At 36.0% G+C, this 22,263-nt stretch overlaps 1 protein-coding gene across 1 annotated transcript; it reads left to right on the top strand.

Moving 5' to 3' along the window:
* Positions 1-18,242: 18,242 nt before the first annotated feature.
* LOC140172176 (uncharacterized) lies at positions 18,243-18,626 on the top strand. The gene has a single exon (XM_072195504.1). It carries the CDS (start codon positions 18,243-18,245, stop codon positions 18,624-18,626), a length of 384 nt encoding a protein of 127 aa, XP_072051605.1.
* Positions 18,627-22,263: the final 3,637 nt, after the last annotated feature.

Consider the following 22,263-nt stretch of genomic DNA (forward strand, 5'->3'; position numbering starts at 1 on the left):
CTGACATAACAACCTCATTTGCTAGAAATCGTGGCTGCAGCTCAACAACTTCAACCCCAATTCTCGTTGGAAGAGCGTATTTTTATGTTTGTGACATTCGGTAGCACACGGAGCCAAGCAGAAACCATACGATTGTTTTTAGCTCATTTGCCAAACTCACGTCTTCCATCAAGGCATACAACTACATACAGGGTGTATCAAAATGATTGGTACCGACGACTTCTCATTTTTGCCGATTTTTTTTACTATTTGTTTGTATCAGTTTGGGGTTAAATGTTTAAATGTTTATAATTACAGTAGTTTTATCTTCTCTAAGAATTTTAGATCATAAAGATAGCACATTCTGTTCAGAAGTTACATGATTCTAAAGGAAAGTAGGCGTTTTTACACTTTTCATCGTAATGCTGGATCAGTAGCGCACAAATTTCAAAGCTCTATTTTGCTACAAATACCTAGTGAGAATGATATGTTGAAAATATGTTCCTTGCCTAGTTCTACATAATATATTATATAAATGTTCTAATCAATATTTATTAGTTGAGAGTAGTATTATTGACTTGAATAATCTAGGTGGGGTGAAAGAAGTTTGTGTATCATCACCTTCCAGGGCGGTAATTTAAATTGTAATATTGAGATTACTAAGATGGTGTGGCATAATTGCTATAGACTGTAGACAGTGTAGGTTGGGTTAGACCTGGTAAAAGTTATTGGAATGGCTCCAAAGTACTCCACACTTCAGCGCGTGCATACATACTAAAGAATTACTGGTTGACACGAAGCTATGGAGAGGTGCGGAGAAGATTTAGAAGACAGTTTCCAAGAGCAAGGAATATCACATGCTATAACTTGCAATAGTTGACTAAATTATAATTCTATTCAACTGGACTTACTATTTATGATGGCTACGGTATCACGTCATATCCATGACGCATCATCAGGCCGAGTGATCTTGAATTGGCTCTGTATTCTTGACCTGTGACGTCACGATGGTAGAAGTGACGTCACGCGAGAGTCGTCGAGGATCTTCCTGATGGTCGGTTCGTAACTCTTGGACAAGTTGTGGCGTAGTCCCCCTCCGCGATTCAAGGTTGGCTCCTCCCTGCGAACATATATCGCTTCTTTCACCCCTCGACGACTCTCGTGTGACGTCACTTCTACCATCGTGACGTCACAGGTCAAGAATACAGAGCCAATTCAAGATCACTCGGCCTGATGATGCGTCATGGATATGACGTGATACCGTAGCCATCATAAATAGTAAGTCCAGTTGAATAGAATTATAATTTAGTCAACTATTTGATCTACCTGGATGATTGATAATATTCATAAATATAACTTGCAATGTTTCAAAATTTGATATGGGCAGTTTTAGAATGGATCCATGCCAGTTGTTATGTTCATTCAAGATAGGAATTCACCTCACACTGCCAGAGTCGTAGGGCAGGGACTTCAGAACTATCTTTCTAAAAGCATTTGTAAAGCAAGTTTATGTTATAAAGACTGAGGTGAAATATAGAAGAGCATGTATGCAATAAATACTTCAAGCAGTGAACCTATTCATCTTGTTTTGTGTAAGTAAAACCATGATTACGTCGATCTTCGTTCAAATGACAATAGCTCCCAGATGCATCAACCTATCATCTTCAGATTATTAGATCAATAAGTTAACATATGCCCCTTTCTATTTATATTTCAAAAACTATATTAATTAGCAATTTTATATTTTTGATATATTTTTGAAAAAGTCACATAGCCCGGAACCAATCATTTTGATACACCCTGTATAACTATGAGAAGTATCTGGAATTTGTTAACAGAATGCTGGCAATAGTGGTCGCCCCAGAACAGCTAGAAGCCCAGATGAACTTAATTTCAAAATTGTATTGTTTTGTACTTATGGATGCAAAAACTGTTCTCAGTTTTTCTGACGATATCTCATGGATATGAGAAATTACTTTATTTATAAGATTATTTGAAAGAAATGTCATGACTTCATTTATAGATTTTAAAGAAATAGGCCTATCATTATTAAGTTCATGTTAATTATATGAAGAAACACCACTTATAATTCTTTTGTGTCAGTTCTTTGATGTTTAATGCACGATATGCATATCTACGCGGTTCAAACTTGATATGCGCAAACATGGCAAAAGTGGCCCAACACGTTTTCTGGTCGATTTAATTAATCTGACATAACTTTTTAACCCAAGCTAGTAAAGAAACCAACTAAACGTCTTCCTTTAGCCAAGATATTACTGCTTGTATTGCATATAACATTTGTGCCATAACTCATTTAGTTTTTTCCGGAGAAGTCAAAATGCAATTGTATAAATTTTATTGTTACACCCTGTATAACAGTCCTCGAAGTGAATTTTATAAATATAATGATATATTCTTAATGTGTATGTAGCTGGGAGGAAAAGCCGACGATCAATTGAAAATGTTGACCTTTCATATTGAACATATGGATTTTTTTCCCAAAAAGACCTAATTTTATTTGGTGTTTTGGGAAAAAATCCATATCTTCAATACAAAAGGTCAAAATTTTCAATTGATCGTCGGTTTTTCATCCCACCTACATACACTTTAAGTATAAATCATCAAATTTATAAAGTGTACTTCGAGTACTGTTAAATATCAAAAATATCAATTTTTTATCATTTGCCATAAAATGTGTATTACATTGCGTATTCAGAATGCAATTCGATATGTCTGATGTGCTCTAATATCCCACAATAAATACTGTCCAAACGTGCATACCCCATCCCTTAATGATTCTGTGACTGATAGTGAAATAATGATAGACGGCTACTATGTTATAAGAAAGGACAGAATTAGAGAAGGGGGTAGGGTTTCAATTTTTATCAGAAATGACATTGTGTGTAGGAATAGAGATGACTTGACAGATGATAGTTTAGAAACCCAATGTTCAAATCAGATCACTGAAAACTGATGCTGTTTCATTGATATCAGAACTGTCAACTGTAAATTGGCAAGACATTTTATCTATTAGTAATGTGAATGATGCTTGGATTAAATTTAAGGACATGTTTTTACCACTATTTTCAAACTGTTCACAAAATTAGTTTTGTCAGATGGTTTGTTTTGTTTGTTTTGTTTTATTTCTTCTTTTGCCTGCATGGGGGTTACTCATTCAGTGGATGTTTTAAGGTATCCTCTGTTCTTCCATGAGGCCCAAGGTACTATTCCTTTTGTAATTTTTCTCTCACGACGTTGTCAGGTAATTTGAAAAATAGTTTCAGAAATTAATATATATAATTCAGGTTTAATATAACTGATTTAACTTATTTCATTTACCCTTGTAAAATGAGAAATTGATTTTGTGAATTAAGTATTGCATTCGGCTTGAAATTATGACAATTCTGATATTTTCATGAACATGTTTGTGAATGTTTAATTATGCATGTTAATTAGCATATTTATGTCGGATAAATTGTAAGGATGTACGACGTATTGTACCGTGTAGTGGCATAGTGTTCCTTATTTTATTGACATTCATATTTGATGCATTGTAACCATTTGTTTACCACTATTTTATGGTAAAAATTCTGAAAAAATGTGTTAAAACATGGAAATGGTTGATGAAAGTTATGTGTTTTCTGAATTTTGGTTAATTAATAAAATGACAAAGAAAAATGTAAGTTTTTTGTATGTTTGTATACAACATTTGTAGCACTAGACAGTGCATCAATGACATGATCATACTTTACTTTACGAAAAATGGGGTAGGAATGAAAATCTATCATGTTTTGGTTGAAATCAAAAACATATCACATGTTCAAGATTAGGTATGTGATTGAAAATCCTAAACACTTCTTGGCTAAACACATTGTCCTAAATATGCCATATGTTGGTTGTGTTCAGTTTGAAAAGTCAACACCATGTTTAGAAACTAAACACTATAACTCGAGATCTGTAAGGAATCTGCTAAAAATGAAAATACCATTGGAAAGAGCAAATTCTACACATCTATAATTATCAAAAGACGAATTGTTGCAATTGCTCACAGCAAACTCAAGTTATACTTATTTGAATACAACCACCCATTTTTGTAGCTGCACACGGTTTCACTTCCCAAGTAGAGGCCTACCTATTATATTGATTGGTAAGGCGCGATATTCAAATACAAATAAAGTTCTGTGGCAGGTGTGGTTTCAATCAATAATTCCTACATGTTAAAGGGCCCTTTTCAATATGAAATTTACCTCATTTCACTACATTACAATAAAATGGGCCAAATGACAACATGGCACCACAATTTACCGCACGGGAGCGCACGTTTCTGTCGACGAAGTATCATGAAACTACGAGTCCCACTGAAGTTCGGCGTCTTTTTCGTCTCCAATTTCCTACACCTAACCGGGTTTCATGTAAGGGAGCAGTATATAAGAATGTGAACAAGCTCAATGTGCCTGGGACACTAAGGAACAGACAGCCGGAAGCTTCAGGCAGACCACGAAGTGCTAGATCACAAGTGAACATTGCTAGAGTTAGGTACAGCAAGACCAAAGATCAGCTCAATCCTTTACCCAACATTCCCCAATCAAGCTTCTGCCGGATCGTTCGCAAAGACTTAAATTGGTATCCATACAAACTATAAGGCCGTCATGGACAAAAGCAAAAGTTTCAACAATAAATCCTGTTAGCACTTTGCTGATTCGTCGAAACTGAAATGGATGAAAATCAACCAGCCGTGTGCAGCTACAAAAATGGGTGGTTGTATTCAAATGAGTATAACTTTAGTTTGCTGTGAGATCTTACAGATCTCGAGTTACAGCCCCTCAAACATGAGTTTACTTCTTTTTATCAGCCTGTAAGTGTTACAGGTAATTAAGGGGGTACTACACCCATTGATTTTTTTTTTTGCATTTTTTTGCATTTTGTGAAGAAATTACAAAAAACAATTGGACAAAGTGGTATGCAAAATGAAGGGGGTAATCTTCTCGTTTTATTGGTGGCATCGGTATCAACGTAGCTTACATGCTTTTAAAAGTAGAAGCCAAAAGGTGGTACATCACTGATGATTTAAATTCACTTCATTTTGGAAAGCTTACTATCAACGGATTTCGTTAAAATTTTGGATATGTGTTGCTAACACGTTAGGGAAATAAAGTTGATATGTAAAATGGGAATAAGTGGTTCCTGATTTCTTTTATGACTTCATGAACTTGGTGCTCCACAACTATCAAAAAAGAAACTGGTTAAAATGCTTCTATTGTCAATGTTGAGCTATATTTTGTATTTTTAACTTGCGACATTATTTCACTGAAACTTAATTAAGCCACAGGTAACAGGTTACCACAACCATACTACAGCAATGTTGAAAAGAATTATATTTCTTGTCACCTATACCACCATATTGAGTAGTTTTCCGTAAGCTTAACTTTTGTGATTTTGGTAACTATTTTATATTTATTTGTGAAATCCATCTCAACTAGGCATTCCAAATTGTACTCACCATTTACATCCCAAGGTATATTAGTATATCCACCTTGCACTTCTCGATATATATCAAGGTAAAGACAGAATATCAAAATTATTCCTCATTATGATTCCACAGACTCTCACATGTGTATTCAAAATTGATGCTTAAATTTGACCTGAACCAATTGACCTATAACCTGACATACGGTGACCTAATAGCCTTTTCTTCTCCTAACAACACATTATAGTATTGAATTGACTAATGACTATGCATCCATTGTGTAAGTGTTTATTTAATTTATTCAGTGTTATATATTTTGCAAGCACCACTAGATTTTCTATAGAGAGTAAAACAAAGGATTTAATGTATTCTATTCATGTACCCTACTTGAACATGTTGAAAAGAATCAATTATGGTTTGTTATGAAACACGCATCTGAGTTACTAGGATACAGTATAAACAAAAAATATACAGGGCTAAAATGACTTACTATACAATGGTTTAAAAGCACCTTTTTTATTTTTTTATTTTTTTTTTTTTTTTTCACATGATCCGTGCATATATCGCCTCGCTATAAATGAAAAAATATTTTTTTAGACCAATCAAACCAATATATGGGTGTAGTACGCCCTTAAACATGTCACAGTGTTTAGTTTCTATGCTGTGAATGTTTAGTTTCTAGTCAACACCATGTTTAGAAACTAAACACTATGACATGTTTAGAAAATAAATACTGTGACACGTTTCATAAGTGTTACAAAAAGGTGTTTAGAATCTAAACACTTGAATTTTGCCGTGTTGACTGAGCAAAAAAATATAAAATATGTGCCTTGATTGAAACTTGTTGAATTTACTAACCAGTGACAAGAATCTGATATGGCAGAAAAACATATAGGCCTACAGATACTTTTCAATTTTGGCACGGCTTGGTTAATATTAAAAGGTTCTATGATGACTTTTCTTTATTCACAGTCACAAAGCAAAGAAAACTTACGTCTAAGGATGAATTTTGAAGACATCTCGAGTCATTTTTGCGAATTCGTTTTAATTGCAGAATGTATCCACCGGACGTTAATTTATTATTTAGTCACTGGACTATTTTATTTCTTATAATAATAATAATAATCTTTTGGCACATTTTCCCTGACATTCCAAAACTATTAAAATTTGACTTTTACTGCCAGTTAGAACTAAAGCACGGATTTGGATGTAGCTGTTTCATTTGGAAAAACAGGATGAAATTTTTGTAATCAAGAAAAAATGGTGCTGTATTTTTCTGGAATCAAGAGTAGTCATGATTGCCTGTGTCTTACTGGCCGCTAGTGGCCGCCGCTAGTGGCCGAGCAGTGTTCGCGGCGCGGTATGCATCACTTTAGCCCGGTACGTTCGACCCTATGGGATTTTTAGAGGGCTCTGTAGTCTTGACGTGATTCTCCGAAATGGGTTATTTCAACATGTTCAAGGAACCTAGATTAGTACCTTAGATTAGGATTTGTATGTTTCATTTGGCAATGCAGGATAATATTTAGTCTTAGTGGCCGAGCATGCAGTGTTCACTGTTCACGGCGCTGTGTCCATCACATTAGCCCGGTATGTTCAGTGGCGTATACATGTATACTTTCTAATGAAATTTATAATGAAATTTTCCGGCGCTTCGCGCGCATTCAGCACAAAATCCTTTGAAAGATCAATTCAAGACCGATATTCAACTTCATTATTGAACGAAAATTAATGAGTGATAGGCCCTATTATTTTGTGCAAATTTTGGCTCGCTCCACGCGCACTTGATTCAAGAATTGTGTTATGTATCCTTAGCCCTGGGCGCCACAATATATATTCACGTATAAATATTTGGGTTTTTATCGTAGGCCATTTTTCTTCTCAATTGGATGTCGCTTTTGCTTGACTCTCAGATGTATGGAACATCATGTAACAATGGCTACTCGTATCATTCCTATTGGAAATCATTAAGTGTGAAAATTCACACAAATTACTGATTTCTTAACTTGCGTTACAGAAGAGTGAAGTTTACTTCAATCTACATGTCACATGGTCCATTCTTATTTATACCTTATCAGCATGATCAGTAGTTGTGATGTTTTCCAACACAACATGCCGAAACCATTAAATATTTGCCGGTGCCTATTGATACTTATCTTTTGTCGTTTCTTTTCCTTTTTTCAGCCGTTTACATTATATTTTAAGTACTTTTTATTCGGGAAACATTGACACATACACAGGCCAATATTATGTAAAATTACATCGGCGTGCTTGTGTGTCTTTGTTTTTCGCATGTTTAATGATGATAACATCCACACGTAGTCCTTTTTCTGGTGGAGGCAGTCTAAATGAATTGACAGACGAGGCTCCGACATCTATAGAGGTCGGTCACCAGGCTATTGTCAGGTCGGAACAAAAGGACTGGATTCGATCTATTATCATGGCGATTTCTGCCATGAAGATATCGGGGCGATGTCACTGTGCCCCTCCCACCGCCTCACCCCCAACCTACCCCTATGACGCTACGCCACTGTATGACCTGTAAACTTGACTTTATCTGGACATCATGCAGTTATTGTTAGGCCGTATAAAATTAATGTTTTGGTTCTCGTCCAGAGGATTTTCATGAATTGATGAGGGAGGGAGGTGTTTTGTTTTTTTTGTTTGTTTTTTTCAATGTAAAATTAGCATTTTTTTTTCAAATGTGAGATTCTGAGGGATAAACCTCCTAGATTATTATAAAAAGACTTGGAAGTGATGCTTGTTCTCTAATAAACTTATTTATATGTATGAAGATTTCATAAATCATTCCAAAGTCTTAAAAATTGAAAAATCTAAAAAAAAAAAAAATCTGACAAATCCCAGAAATTGAGGAGGAGGGACGAGAACCAAAATATTAATTTTACACGGCCTTAACTACATGTATGCACACAACACAGGGGCACTCACAATAGGCAATGGAACCCTACTGGTAGCTCAGTCTTGTATCATATATCAAAAAGTATAAAAGCTATGATTTTAGTACTTGCTCTATGTTTCAATTACTTATTCTTTTCCAAATATCTGAATCTTCATCCCGGTACAAGCTTTAATAACGGGGGAACATACATTTTTATTAAAAAGAAACCCTACCATCTATCCAAACTCGCCGTGTTCCAATGCACATTTTGCTTTACCGGTCAGCCATATTTTGGTCGTATTTGGAAGATTGGTGTCATTAAACCGTCATAGGTACAAATTTAGTACTTTCTGTCAATCAATTATGGCTTATTCTCTACATGTCAATCTTTAAATAATTGGCATAGTCCTTATAATAACGGTGGTCCGCCTTGATGAGTAAATGACAGTAAACAGCTGCAAACCAGTGAAAAATATCCCAAAACTCGGTCAGTGGAGCTCCGCTCGTACATGTCAATAGAGTCATTATCGATTGGATTAGTCGTCCGTAGCGGACAATTCGGTCGCTCATTGGATCAATATTATCAGGTGGTAATAAATTTGCATTGGACAATAAATTACTATATAATGGTTTAGTACTGCATATCGGTTTAATCTTCAATAAGCGGGTTTATGGCTGGAAAGGTCACGGTGAATTCGCCAGAAGGTGTGAAAAGCACTATCATGATATTGGTTTGAAGGAGTCACTAACAGCAGGTGTATTAGGGTACGGGGCATGAATTTACAGTTCTTATCCGTGGTGGTATGCTCCCTCATAATTTTGAGGAACCTGACGGCGTAAAAGGGTTTTAGAACAAGTAAAAGAGGGTCTTTTGGAGGTGCAAGCAGTCAAAATTAAGGGTCTGTTAGACCTGCGAAAAGCAGAAGCGGAGTGTTTTGGGGGAACATGCCCGTTTGGTCATTTGTGTTAAGTACCCCCTCCCCTCGGTTCTTAACTCTCCGAAAGACATTCTAAATTTGACCAAAGTAGAGCTCTAAAAGACCCTTGATTTTTAAAAGTGCCAGCTCTAAAATACCCCTAAATTGACCATTTCTCACATTTCTGTGTTTTTTTGTTGTTGTTTTGCTTGCTTTTGGTTTGTTTTTGTTTGTTTGCTTTTTTTTTTTTTTTTTTGTTGTTGTTTTGTTTTGTTTTTGTTTTTCCAGGTGATTTTCAACGAAAAATCCAAGAAAGACCCTTGATTTTGACTGTTCGCAGCTTCAAAAGACCCCATTTTACCGGTGCGACGTCTGCTCCCAAAGACCCACCACCTCACAATTCCGAGGGAGCATACCCACATAATTTTCTTCCTTTAAACACGGACCAACATACTTATTATATGCCAAGATAGCCTGGCTTGTGTTCCTTACGGACCATCCTAGGTAATCACACAAACGAACGAACGAACGAACGCCCTTTTGGTAACAGTGCCTTGTATTTGCCAGGTAAATCTGTCTGGTTTGTGGACATTAAAGTGAAGTGCAGTGAAGTTACTGGTCTTATGAAATGAGTCAAGGGAACTGGCCAGTCATTGCATTTATATTTCCATGAGGTCTTGAGTAAAGGAGTTTTCACCTACCCGTGAAAAATCATGCCCATGGGGTGGATATGACCCCATGACACGCTTATCAAGCCATGAGTGTACCTTTATTGATCCCATGGGGTGGATATGACACGCTTATCAAGCCATGAGAGTACCTTTATTGATCCCATGCCATTTCTCTTGTGTGTCAGCTTTGTTTGTCTGAATACTTGAGTGTAAACACCGCGAAGTCTTATACTCCCTGCCATATTAAAAAAATATGTAGCATACTAAAAACAGGTAGGACTACATTAATTATCTCCAAAGGGAATTGTGCCAATATGGCTTGAAAGATGGTTTGTGGATTTTTTTTGGGGGAGGGGCGTAATAACCTGATTATTATCTCCGGTATTTCGCAACCAATTTCGATGACGATAAATGAATAGGGCGCGGTTTTCAGTTTCTCATACATTGTTAAATCTAATATACCAGCATCATCTTGTGTAATGGAGGAAAAAAGTCATGTCTGCAAAATTACTCTAGAAATGACAGATATTGAATAATATAGACTAAAAATGAAAGTTAAAAGTCATAAATTTTACCCAATTTTACATGGAAAATTACATGTTCAAAAATAAACTCACCATGTGCATTTCCAAACTTTGAGCAAATCAATACGAGTAGTCCCACTAGCAGCCAATGGCATCTTGAAACGAACATAAACTTGTTGCTGCCCATTTTCCTATAACCGGGAAGGGATGGGTACCCTTATCCCTGCTTAAGTTCTGCTGTGTTTCCCCGTCAGTGGACGTGTGTTGTCTTAATTCCGAAAGGGGTATAGACAATTAAGCCTCGCTGCTCACAAATCCAGACGAGCCAAATTGTCTATATTGTACTTTTCCTGAGTGTTTTAATAGTTTTTAAAAATCCAGTGGCTTGCTATACGAGACGTAACATTGACATTCTCGGTTGCCGTAGCCATCAAAAACAGTAAGTCCAGTTGAATAGAATTATAATTTAGTCAACTACAAGATAAAGTTTGCTTTTTCGTTGAGTTTGATTTTCAAACTTATATCACTTCAGGTACAAAGTCATTCTCAGACACCTTGTCAGTTCAACGATCAACCTGCGTCTGTTCATAATGTATCGGATTTAAACACATGCGGTGAATTTTGGCAGTTATGTAAAAGAACTAATGTATTGGGTGTAGTGTTTTATTTTCTTATGAACCGTAAATTTATTAGTAGGTATATCACCTCAAAAATAAGGGCAGCAGAAACACGTTATTTAATGTTTCTACATGAATGACCTTTATTAAAGCATCAAAAATCAAAAAACCGAATTGAAATCGGTCAATGCATTGTGACGTAGTGTAAATTTTAAGATGCTCATAAATGGAATGCAAATCTGCCACAAATTGCTATAATGATAAAATTGGCACATTTCGAGATTTTGAAGGTTTATTTGGACACTTGCTTGAAAAAGCAACGTTAATTTAAGTATCACAGGTTAATTGCCTATCTTTTTTTAACTTCGTCAAAGAAAACAAAATTAAAAAATCTATCATTGAAAAATTATAATAAATTAACCAAATATACTATTTTAGCAATTCCGGCCAATCTGCAGACAAATAAAAGTTGAAAAAATGACTAAGTTCAGCTAATTAATATGCAAAATTGATGCCAAAAGAAAACCGTACATGATATCAGGGTGCGGTTTTTTTCACAAACATATGTATACAAAGTTCTTTTAATTGATAACAAAAAAATACACAAAAAGTAATCAATTATGCAAATTAGCTTATTACAGCTAATTATGTATTCATGATATTATTATGTAAATTAGGCATGAGTAATTTTGGTTTTTTTTCAATATTTAATGAAAGTTTTTTCATTCATCATGAATTTGTCAAGTATGAACCTGTTATGATGTTGAGTAAAGAATCTGCAGTTAATTACTTTAATATAATACAAAAAATACAAACTTTGACATTTTGACGGTTTCTGGAATAGAATTTTCATTTTTTCTGAAAATATGGTATGTGTCACCATTGCTCAAAGCCAAATCCGAAAAGTAAAAACAAAAATACATTTGCAATGAGACTTTAAATTAACATTTTGTTATCTGGATTAACACTGGAAGAGAAACGGTAAAAGGAACAGCCCCTCTATTATACCGCGTATACAAAAATGGTGTGGCCTTGGACACACACAATGGCTTAGAGCTATTGTGGTTTGGAATGTTACTCCCTATAAACTCACTTAAAAAATGTTTTGTTTCAAATCGTTTTCCTCAACTGTGCCATTCGTTGTCGACGGAAATAATTTACTTGCTTAGAAAGATTAGTATTTCAGCTAAATGGTGGTAGATCTTGATTTTTCAAAAGGCCTATATTTATTGATTTATGAGGGATCTTCAACAATCCATAAAAACAGGTAGTAGCTCTTAAACGAAGCAATATTTATTGTAAAAAAACCCGATGGTAGTCACAGAAAGGTTTCACACACCATATATCAAAAATTCAAACAATTGTGATAAATAGCACATATGAGGAAATTAATTTTTCGGCATGGATGTTTGCCAAAATTGAACAACTTTCATGCGCGCGCTTTTCAATTCACTGTTATGCTTGCATGCACAGTGTGGCAGAAGTATTGTGCAGCCACTGTGACATGCCTATTATTAGATATATTCTCTACTGTCCATTCAAAAGGTCATAGCAAAAAAAATGCATTACATAAAATAAAAAATATAGTAAAACATAGACATGCAATGTCATGGATTACTTCTTTTCAATATTAATTTAGTTTGTCGTATGAATAGTCTGTGATCAGTTGCCCATGTTGACTGAGCAAATAAACCTTTTCATTGATATAGCGACAGAAGTAAGGCCAAGTAAAAATTAAAATATGTTTCTCGTCCGGGTTTTTTAAAAGAAAATTAGGAGGATGAGGGGCTTTTTCTTTTCTTTTTTATTGGAAAATGACGCTAAATACCTGTATTTGGCACCATATTTTGGGTATTCGACATACAGATTGATATCTGAGACAAAGGAGGAGGCCCTTTGTATTCTATTATTTTGAGAGATAAGCCCTCTAGTGATCACAAAACTCTTCTTAAATGATGTATTATGCATTTACAAAGCCGTAAAATAAGTTTCAACTTCTGAAACATCTTTTTCAACAAGTTGTAACTGAAGGTTTACAAAATAAAAAGAAATTTGTTGATTTACTAACAAGCGACATGAATCAAATGTGTCAGAAAAAATAATACAGATACTTTTAGGTGTTAATAATTTTGGCACGGTTTGGTTAATATTAAAAGGTTCTATGATGACTTTTCTTTATTCACAGTCAACTGGTCCAATAAAACTTATGTCTGAGCACGAAGTTTGAAGACATCTCGATACTTCGGCTCGAGACATTTTCTAGTGCAGAATGTGTTAAACAGACGTTTATTACTTAGTATAAGCAGGAAAGTGTACAATGAACGATCTCCACAGACACGATTGGCAATAACTGCCGCTTAAACTTCCCAATTGGTCAAATGAATCTAACATTTGAAACGAATTACGGACGCGGCCTGAATAAGCCAACTTCGACGAAAACTGACCCAAAATTATACAATTTGTTGGTAATTTAAAAATATTGTCGGGTGTAATATGTGTGAAGTTTACACACACACACCCCTACAGGCGATAGTAATGATAACTTGCTCTAGTCATAGGTACATGTCAGCATAAAAGTCCAAGTTTTGAGATATTTTATTATTGAGAGCTATCTCAAGAACCACTGAACCAATACTAGGCTTGTTTTTTTCTCATTTTAATGTATTTTTCATGCTGATTCCACATTATGATCATAAAAATGTACTTTTTGTAATTTTCAAGAACATTTGGAGCTTGTCGTCTGCAGTCGTTTCCTCAGCCGACCCCCTCCCTCACTGCCATAAACGTAATAATGTTCGCAGCTTCAAAAGACCCCATTTTACCGGTGCGACGTCTGCTCCCAAAGACCCACTGCCTCACAATTCCGAGGGAGCATACACACATAGATATTGAATAATATAGTCTAAAAATGAAAGTTAAAAGTCATAAATTTTACCCGATTTTACATGGAAAATTACATGTTCAAAAATAAACTCACCATGTGCATTTCCAAACTTTGAGCCAATCAATAAGAGTACTCCCGCTAGCAGCCAATGGCATCTTGAAACGAACATAAACTTGTTGCTACCCATTTTCCTATAACCGGGAAGGGATGGGTACCCTTATAAGTTCTGTTGTGTTTCCCCGTCAGTGGACGTGTGTTGTCTTAATTCAAATGGGATATGAACAATTAAGCCTCGCTGCTCACAAATCCAATTGTTTATATTGTACTTTTCCTGATCTCCTAGTTAAAATAGTTTTTAAAAATCCAGTAGCTTGCTGTAGGAGACGTAACATTGATATTCTCCGTTGCCGTAAGCACGATAAAGTTTGCTTTTTCGTTCAGTTTGATTTTCAAACTTATATCACTTTATGTAGTTCAAAGTAAAATAATTCATAGACACCTTGTCAGTTCAACGATCAACCTGCGTCTGTTCATAATGTATCGGATTTAAACACATGTGAAGTTCGGCAGTTATGTAAAAGAACCAATGTATAGGGTGGAGTGTTTTATTTTCTTATGAACCGTAAATTGATTTAACATATTAACTATATACTGTCCTTTCAAAAAATTCACAAAAAAAGGTCGTAGCAATAACTTTTAGATAAATAAAATTTAGATATGCAATGTCATGGATTAATTGCAATTTTGTTTGTCACATGAATAGTCTGTGATCAGTTGACCATGTTGACTGAACAAATACAATTATTCATGGTTAGCGACAGAAGTAAATAGTTACCTGGATTTAATAACAGGTGACAAAAATCAAATATGGCAGAAGATAATAATACAAATAATTTTTACTTGTTATTTATTTTAGCACTGCTTGGTTAATATTAAATAGTTCCCATGATGCGGGCCATGATGACTTTTCATTATTCACAGTCAAATAAAACTTATGTCTAACCACGAATTTTGAAAACATCTCGAGAAATTTCGCGAATTATTTATTTTAAGGGATCTGACATCAACGTTTGCACAGTATTTTTTTTGGGACATGAGAGCACATCAGGCATATCGCATTATATTCTGAATACAAGGAATGTTATTCTTATATCAAATAATTTTGACTTTTTGAAATTGGCGATATAGTACACATTTTATGGCAAATTATTAAAAATGTATATATTTTTTTATTTTTCATATTTAACAGTCCTCGAGGTAAAATTTATAAATCTAATGATATGTACTTAAATTGTATGTAGCGGCCGCGTAAACAAATCGCAATCGCACACCCCGCTACTACCAGAAGTCCATATGAGTCCACGGCGCGGCCATACGCAAGTGTTAGTTAGCCCAGTCGTTCATCACTATTAATTAAAGTAGTTCTTAATGGTAACTTTTAATTTAAAAATATTGACGGTTGTAACTAGTCCGAGGTGCTCTGACGATAACACTCCGATCGCCAGGCAATCTACGTGTGAAGTAGGCCAGTTAAACCGCTACGTGAACGAGCTAGGTTGTAACATGTGTGAAGTTTACACCCCGGGGGGGTCACTCCCATTGTGGCCTGTACACCATCCGCGATAATCAACTTTTGAAAAGCACCCTAAACAGGGATTTAACCCTTGGCTAAAACGACACCCTAAACAGGGATTTCATTCATAGTATCAAATTTCATACCCTAAATTTCATTTCCGCGTATTTAGCAATTGCAATTTTGCTACCCTTTTTCCAATTTTTCATGTTTTGACACCCTAAACGCGATACGCGCGTATCGTGCCTACCCACGAAAAACGACCCTTTTACGCGTTTTCATTATCGCGGATGGTGTACAGGCCACAATGGGAGTGACCCCCCGGAGTTTACACGTACCCCACATTCCTATGTACAGGCGATCGTGATAGTAGTAATGATAACATTCATACAGAAATTCAATATCATGGATTGTGATTCTTTTCAACTACCTTTATCATGTTTATTGGGGTGTGATTAAGGGCCATATTATACTACAAATATTCGACGTAAAATATTCATTCAACAAGTATACTATTCGTTATCAATCTATATCAATTTTTAAAAAGTATGCAGCGGGCCACAGTCTGTGATCAATTATTCTGCCCTACAATAAAAAAAAAAACAATGACCATTTCTTTTTTCAAACTTTAAATTGTATGTATCTTCCTCCTGAATAAAAGAATAGCTTAATTATGTCTCTATTGAAAAAAGTTGAAAATCTCATGTTGAATACTTGCTTCCTTAAATTTTGTACATAGAAAGTATAGGACAATCTCTGAAAAACCACAACAATGGTCTTTTGATAGATACGAGTATAATAAAAAAAGGTGTCTTGTCGTGCAGTAATCATAGGCTTAGGAACCGGGGCTGGGGGGGCTGAGCCCCTCAATAATTCATGGTGCCGGGCTGGAATACCTTTCAGTCCCCCCAATAATCCTAGGTGAAGTTAAAAAATTATGATAAAATAGGGGAAATGGGTGTTTGTGACCTATATTTAATTTCATAAAACCAAAAATCTTTTATATTAGAATGACATTATTCGTATTCAGAATGCAATTCGATTTTTCTGCTGTGCTCTCATGTCCCACAAAAAATACTGCCCAAATGTTTAACAGACTTAAAGAATCAGGAATCAAATACTAGTAGGCCTATATGTATAATAAAGTTGCCACAAACATGTTGTAAGAAATGTAAATATGCTGGTGGAGCAGCGACAGGTGTTTTCTCTAATTTGATAGATACCTTTTGACACCATTGACCGCAGGGTTTTCTTTAACGCACAAAACACGCGTATTTACGCGTTCAGGCACTTTTCTGACTCCTTCAAATCCCTAGTTCCAAAGTCCAATGCGTACAAAATCTTGCAAACGTACGCGTTCAGATATTGCAAGAATTGAATAGAGAAACACCTGATATTGTGTATTTATTCTCGGCTTTTGGCATTTAGGACCTATACTCCCGATATGTAGGACAACGAAAGGCTTTATGGACCGAATTTTCCAAGTTCTAAGGGGGGGGGGGACATCACCCTGCGTAGTTGATAAACAAATGGTCACTTTCACTTCTGCTTTCGACATTTGCCAATTTATGTTTAACACAATTTATAGACCTATATACCATAATAGGGAAAACTTGCCGTCCACGAAAGACTCCATGGACTGCTCATTTCACAAATGTTCGGCTTTTTTAAACTAAAATTTTACACATTAATATTGCCAAAATGATCCACCAAATTGCTTCAATTAGGTCTTCATTTTGCAAAAGTTTCTTACTTCTCAGGGGGCATCTTTAAATATTATTATTTTCTTCTAAAATTGCCCCACCCCATTCTGACAGCTCTAGATCCGCCACTGCTCCAAACAGTGGCGTAGATTTCTTTTGACTCGGGGGGTGTCTTGAAGTAGAGTGAATCCAGCACCTTTTGGAGAAAGAATATTAAGTTTATGGTACAACAAATTTTGCCATTTTGCAGCTGAACTGTTGAAATATGGTGCAAAAGTGGAATAAATTCGCGAGAAGCGCGCAAAAATTTGCACTTTTGGGGCTAAAATGGCTAAATATGAGGTTAATTTGGTCAGAAACCCACATATAGACGTCAACATTGGGGGATGATTGTATGGACCATCCCCCTGGCAAATTTTTGGGGGAGATCCCCCCCCCCCCACCACCTCAATCCGGATCTACGCCTATGGCTCATTGTTGAAAATGTCTTCAAAAATAAAATTATAAAAATACCCCTTGGGCAATGTTTTTGACTCCTTCAGAGGAAAAATTCATAATTGGAAGGGTCAAAAAAATTTGAAAATACCCCTTCAGCAAAATGCTTAAAGAAAACCCTGATTGACCGCATATGACCTTTAACCCTGGATGTTAATTAATTAATTAATTAATTAATTAATTAATTAATTAATTAATTAATTAATTAATTAATTAATTAATTAATTAATTAAACTTTTAATCTTTCTCCATTTATTAAAAGTTAATAGATTTAAGCAATCCCCTGTCACAAAATGATATAATCCTATTCTTGAAGATATTCATCAGGACTGTTCATAGTAGATTGTTATTTGCAAATTCATACAACTAGTCCAATAAAATTCCACTTAAATGCAGACGTTTCGTAAACCACCAGTTTACTTTTTCGATGCTATTGTTGCAATGACGATCTGTGTACAGCTGATGCTTTCTGCTGCTTGGCAACGGAGTTGCCAGTTGATTATCCATTGGAGGATGGTTGGGTCAGAGGATGGATCAGTGAAATTATTGGTTTATCGTAAGGCAACTCACACTGACCAATACATGAACTTCATATCGCATCACCCTCTCCACCAGAAACTTGGTGTTGTGCGCACGCTATTAGACAGAAAGAACAAACTTGTCACAGAAGATCAAGACAAAGCAGAAGAGGAGAAACACATCAAAGATGCCCTCCAAAAATGTGGCTATCCAGCATGGAGTGTTAAGAAAGTTAAAAATCAGATGGCTAAGCCTAAGCCTATGAAGGAAAGGACCAAGAAAAGTGAGGCTACAAAGTCAAAAGGGTTGGTTGTCATCCCTTACGTGGAGGGCGTGTCGGAAGGGTGTTTAAATCTTATAATATCGCCACCACCATGAAACCACATTGTACTTTACGTAACCTCTTGGTCCATCCCAAGGACAAACGGGAGCCGCATAACTCAACTGACGTCATCTATTCAATTCCATGCAGAAATTGTGATTTGTCATATATCGGGGAGACGGGTAGGAAGTTCGGAAAGCGATTGGATGAACACAAATCGGAGGCAGAGAAAATTGGCGATAACATAAAACTGGGATGAGGCTAGGATCGTAGGCAAAGAGAGTAACAGGTACAAGAGGTGGATCAAGGAGGCAATCACCATTAGGAAGCAGGGCAACACCATGAACAGAGACGAGGGGCAATACAACTTAAGTCACGTATTTGACGATCTGATTTCCAATGGAACATCAACTGGCAACTGCGTTGCCAAGCAGCAGAAAACATCAGCTGTACACAGATCGTCATTGCAACAATAGCATCGAAAAAGTAAACTGGTAGTTTACGAAACGTCTGCATGTAAGGAGAATTTTATTGGTATAATCCTAGTTTTATCAGGTTTGTTCAAATCATATCCAGTTTGTGCACGGATATCCCTGTTATATGTGTGACGTCATGGTTCTTGTAAGCAGGAAAAACAGGGCTACCAAGTGTAGAGATTTTTTTACTCTGTTGGGAGAGTGAGTGTGAGTGGCGTTATAGCGTTGGATTTTAGAGAGAACAATAAGGTTTTTATAATCTAGAAATGTGACACGGGAGTGTGGTAGTTATTAAATGGGAATCCGATTTTTTTGGGGGGTGTGGTTGATGGCGGATTTGAATCACTTGAACCAAAGCCATGGCTAGAATACTTTGCTTGAACCATGAGGGGAATGATACGTGTTAAATGGAGATTTTGAGCTGACGTGAGGGGACGACAGGTATGGGATAGTGGGACACAGGAATAAACATGATAAAAGGGGGCAACGTAATGGCTGTGCACGGGACAACGAAATGCAATGTCATGGATAACTTCTTTTCAAATTTAATTTAGTGTGTCATATGAATAGTCTGTGACCAGTTGCCCATGTTGACTGAGCAAATAAAACTTTTCATTGATATAGCGACAGAAGTACACATTTACCTTGCTTGCAACTTGTTGATTTACTAACAAGGGACAGGAATCAAAGGTGTCAGAAAAAATAATACAGATACTTTTTACTTGTTGATAATTTTGGCACGGTTTGGTTAATATTAAAAGGTTCTATGATGACTTTTCATTATTCATAGTCAACTGGTCCGATAAAACTTACGTCTGAGCACGAAGTTTGAAGACATCTCGATACCTAGGCTCGAGACATTTCGCGAATTTATTTTCTAGTGCAGAATGTGTCCAACAGACGTTTATTTATTAATTAGTATAAGCAGAGAAGTGTACATGAACAATCTCCACATACATGATTGGTAATAACTGCCGCTTAAATTTATTATAAATCGCAATTGGTAAAATGAATCTAACATTTGAAACGAACGAATTACGAACGCGGTCTGACTTACGAAAGCAGACCCAAAATTATACAATTTTTTGGAAAATTTTCGCAAATTTTGTTTAAAAAAAGCTCATTTTGTTATATCAATAACCCACTTTTCTAGTCCAACTTTTATATAATGGATGGGTCATTTTACAGATTTTGTTCGACAAAATAACCCACTTTGCCTAACACTAGTCAAAAACTTTTGACAAATACTTTTGGTATAGCAATGGGTCAATATTTCTTGGGAAATAAGTATATATGGATGGGTCACTTTCAAGTTCTAAGCGGCTCACCGCTCCAAAATAAAACTTGATTACCTCACAACACCACCACTACCACCATCAGAAGTCCATATGGGTCCATATAAAGTAACATTCTCTGCGGCAAGATTCAGTTAGCCTTGTCGTTCTTAGTGCTAAATTGTAATTTAAAAATATTGTCGGGTGTAATATGTGTGAGGTTTACACACACACCCCCCTACAGGTGTAATAGTAAGTAGTAATATTAATGATAACTTGCTCTAGTCATAGCTACATGTCAGCATAAAAGTTTTGAGATATTTTCTCAAAATATTATTGAGAGCTATCTCAAGAACCACTGAACCAATACTAGGCTTGTTTTTTTCTCATTTTAATGTATTTTTCATGCTGATTCCACATTATGATCATAAAAATGTACAATTTTGAAATTGTCGAATTTTTCAAGAACATTTGGAGCTTGTCGTCTGCAGTCGACTCCCGCGTGGAAAAGGTTAACATTCATACAGAAATTAAATGTCATGAATTGTGGTTCTTTTCAATTACCTTTATTGAGGTGTGATAAGGGCCAATATATACCGCATATTCGACGTAGAATATTAATTCAACAAGTATTCTATTTGTTATTAATTATCAAGTTTTGAAAAGTATGCAGCGGGCCACAGTCTGTAATCAATTGACCGGGCAATCAAAGCGGTAAATGTTCGATGTATAGAGCACACAATGGATGAATGATTTTGAGACGGCTGGGTCTTTTGATAGATAACAAAAAAGTGTCGTGACTTCTGTAACTTGTGTAATGTTTATGACTTCACCTGTATCAACATGATTATTTTCAACACAAAAAATATATAAAATGCGAATTAATTTGGAATGTAATTATACTGATTTTTCCGTTGTATTTGCCGATTATTGTCCTTTGAATAAAGGAAGGTGGTATCGCGTACAGTATTTTACTCAATGCGCAATATAATTATGCATTCATTGCAGGCAAGATTTATTACACAAGCGCTTCTACTGAACGGTTAATTTATGTACTTTGCGGTCATAATTAATTTTTGATGGACTTTTGGGCCTCATTATAGACGAATCCAACGAACCAAGTCATAGTCAGGATTTGGTCGGCCATGACGGGTCCCCGCATGCACCAAACTGGTGTAGTGACTGCCCAATTGGGTGGATTAAAGCCGCTTAAAATTCGATGTTAGATTCTTTTGTGTTATACACTGTCATTATTCTTTTGTCTACGTGTAACACAGATGACAGAATGCAGTTTAAAATACCCTCCAAGGCCGCATCATTTCACATTTTAGGTGAAATGGAGTTGACGGGGACCCAACTTTGGCAGCCATTGAGGTGTAGGAATGCATGAAATTGGATTCGTCTATAGCTAAAGTATATAAAAGTACCGTTATTTGTTTGCTTTTTTCGAGTCAGTGGTCTTCTCCATATCCCCCTCCTGTATCGCAGTTGCAAGGGTCAGGTACTTATCTTCCAGGGTCTATGCGTCCAGTGTCCTGCTTGAGCCATACACCCTGCTTGAGCACATCTACACTAGCCGAAAGTTGTGGAATTGCTGTGGCCCTCGCGCTAAAGCGCTTCGGTTGAACGCCTAAGTCCGCGAGGGCCACAATTGCTGGCGCAACCTCATGGATAGTATGTAAGCAATAGAGCCCAAAAGTAGTGCTAATGAAAATCGATTTTTAGGTTGCTTCAACCAACAATACATATCGTCTACCCTTAAAACCAGAAACACCTGTGTCCATTAATTTGTACTCTCAATTACATGTTACTCATTTCGGCAACAAATGGCCGGTTAATTCTGCCCTCCATATTATAAATGCAAGTGATTTGGGGGGTATGCAAGGTCACTTAAACAGTTACATGTAGTTAACCGCAAGTGACCATGCACGCTAAAGTCACTT

The sequence above is a fragment of the Amphiura filiformis genome, chromosome 2 (genome assembly GCF_039555335.1).
Source record: "Amphiura filiformis chromosome 2, Afil_fr2py, whole genome shotgun sequence".
Classification (NCBI taxonomy): Eukaryota; Metazoa; Echinodermata; class Ophiuroidea; order Amphilepidida; family Amphiuridae; genus Amphiura; species Amphiura filiformis.

Excerpts from the sequence above, each read along its gene's own strand:
- LOC140172176 (XM_072195504.1), top strand. The coding sequence starts at position 18,243 with ATGGTTGGGTCAGAGGATGGATCAGTGAAATTATTGGTTTATCGTAAG.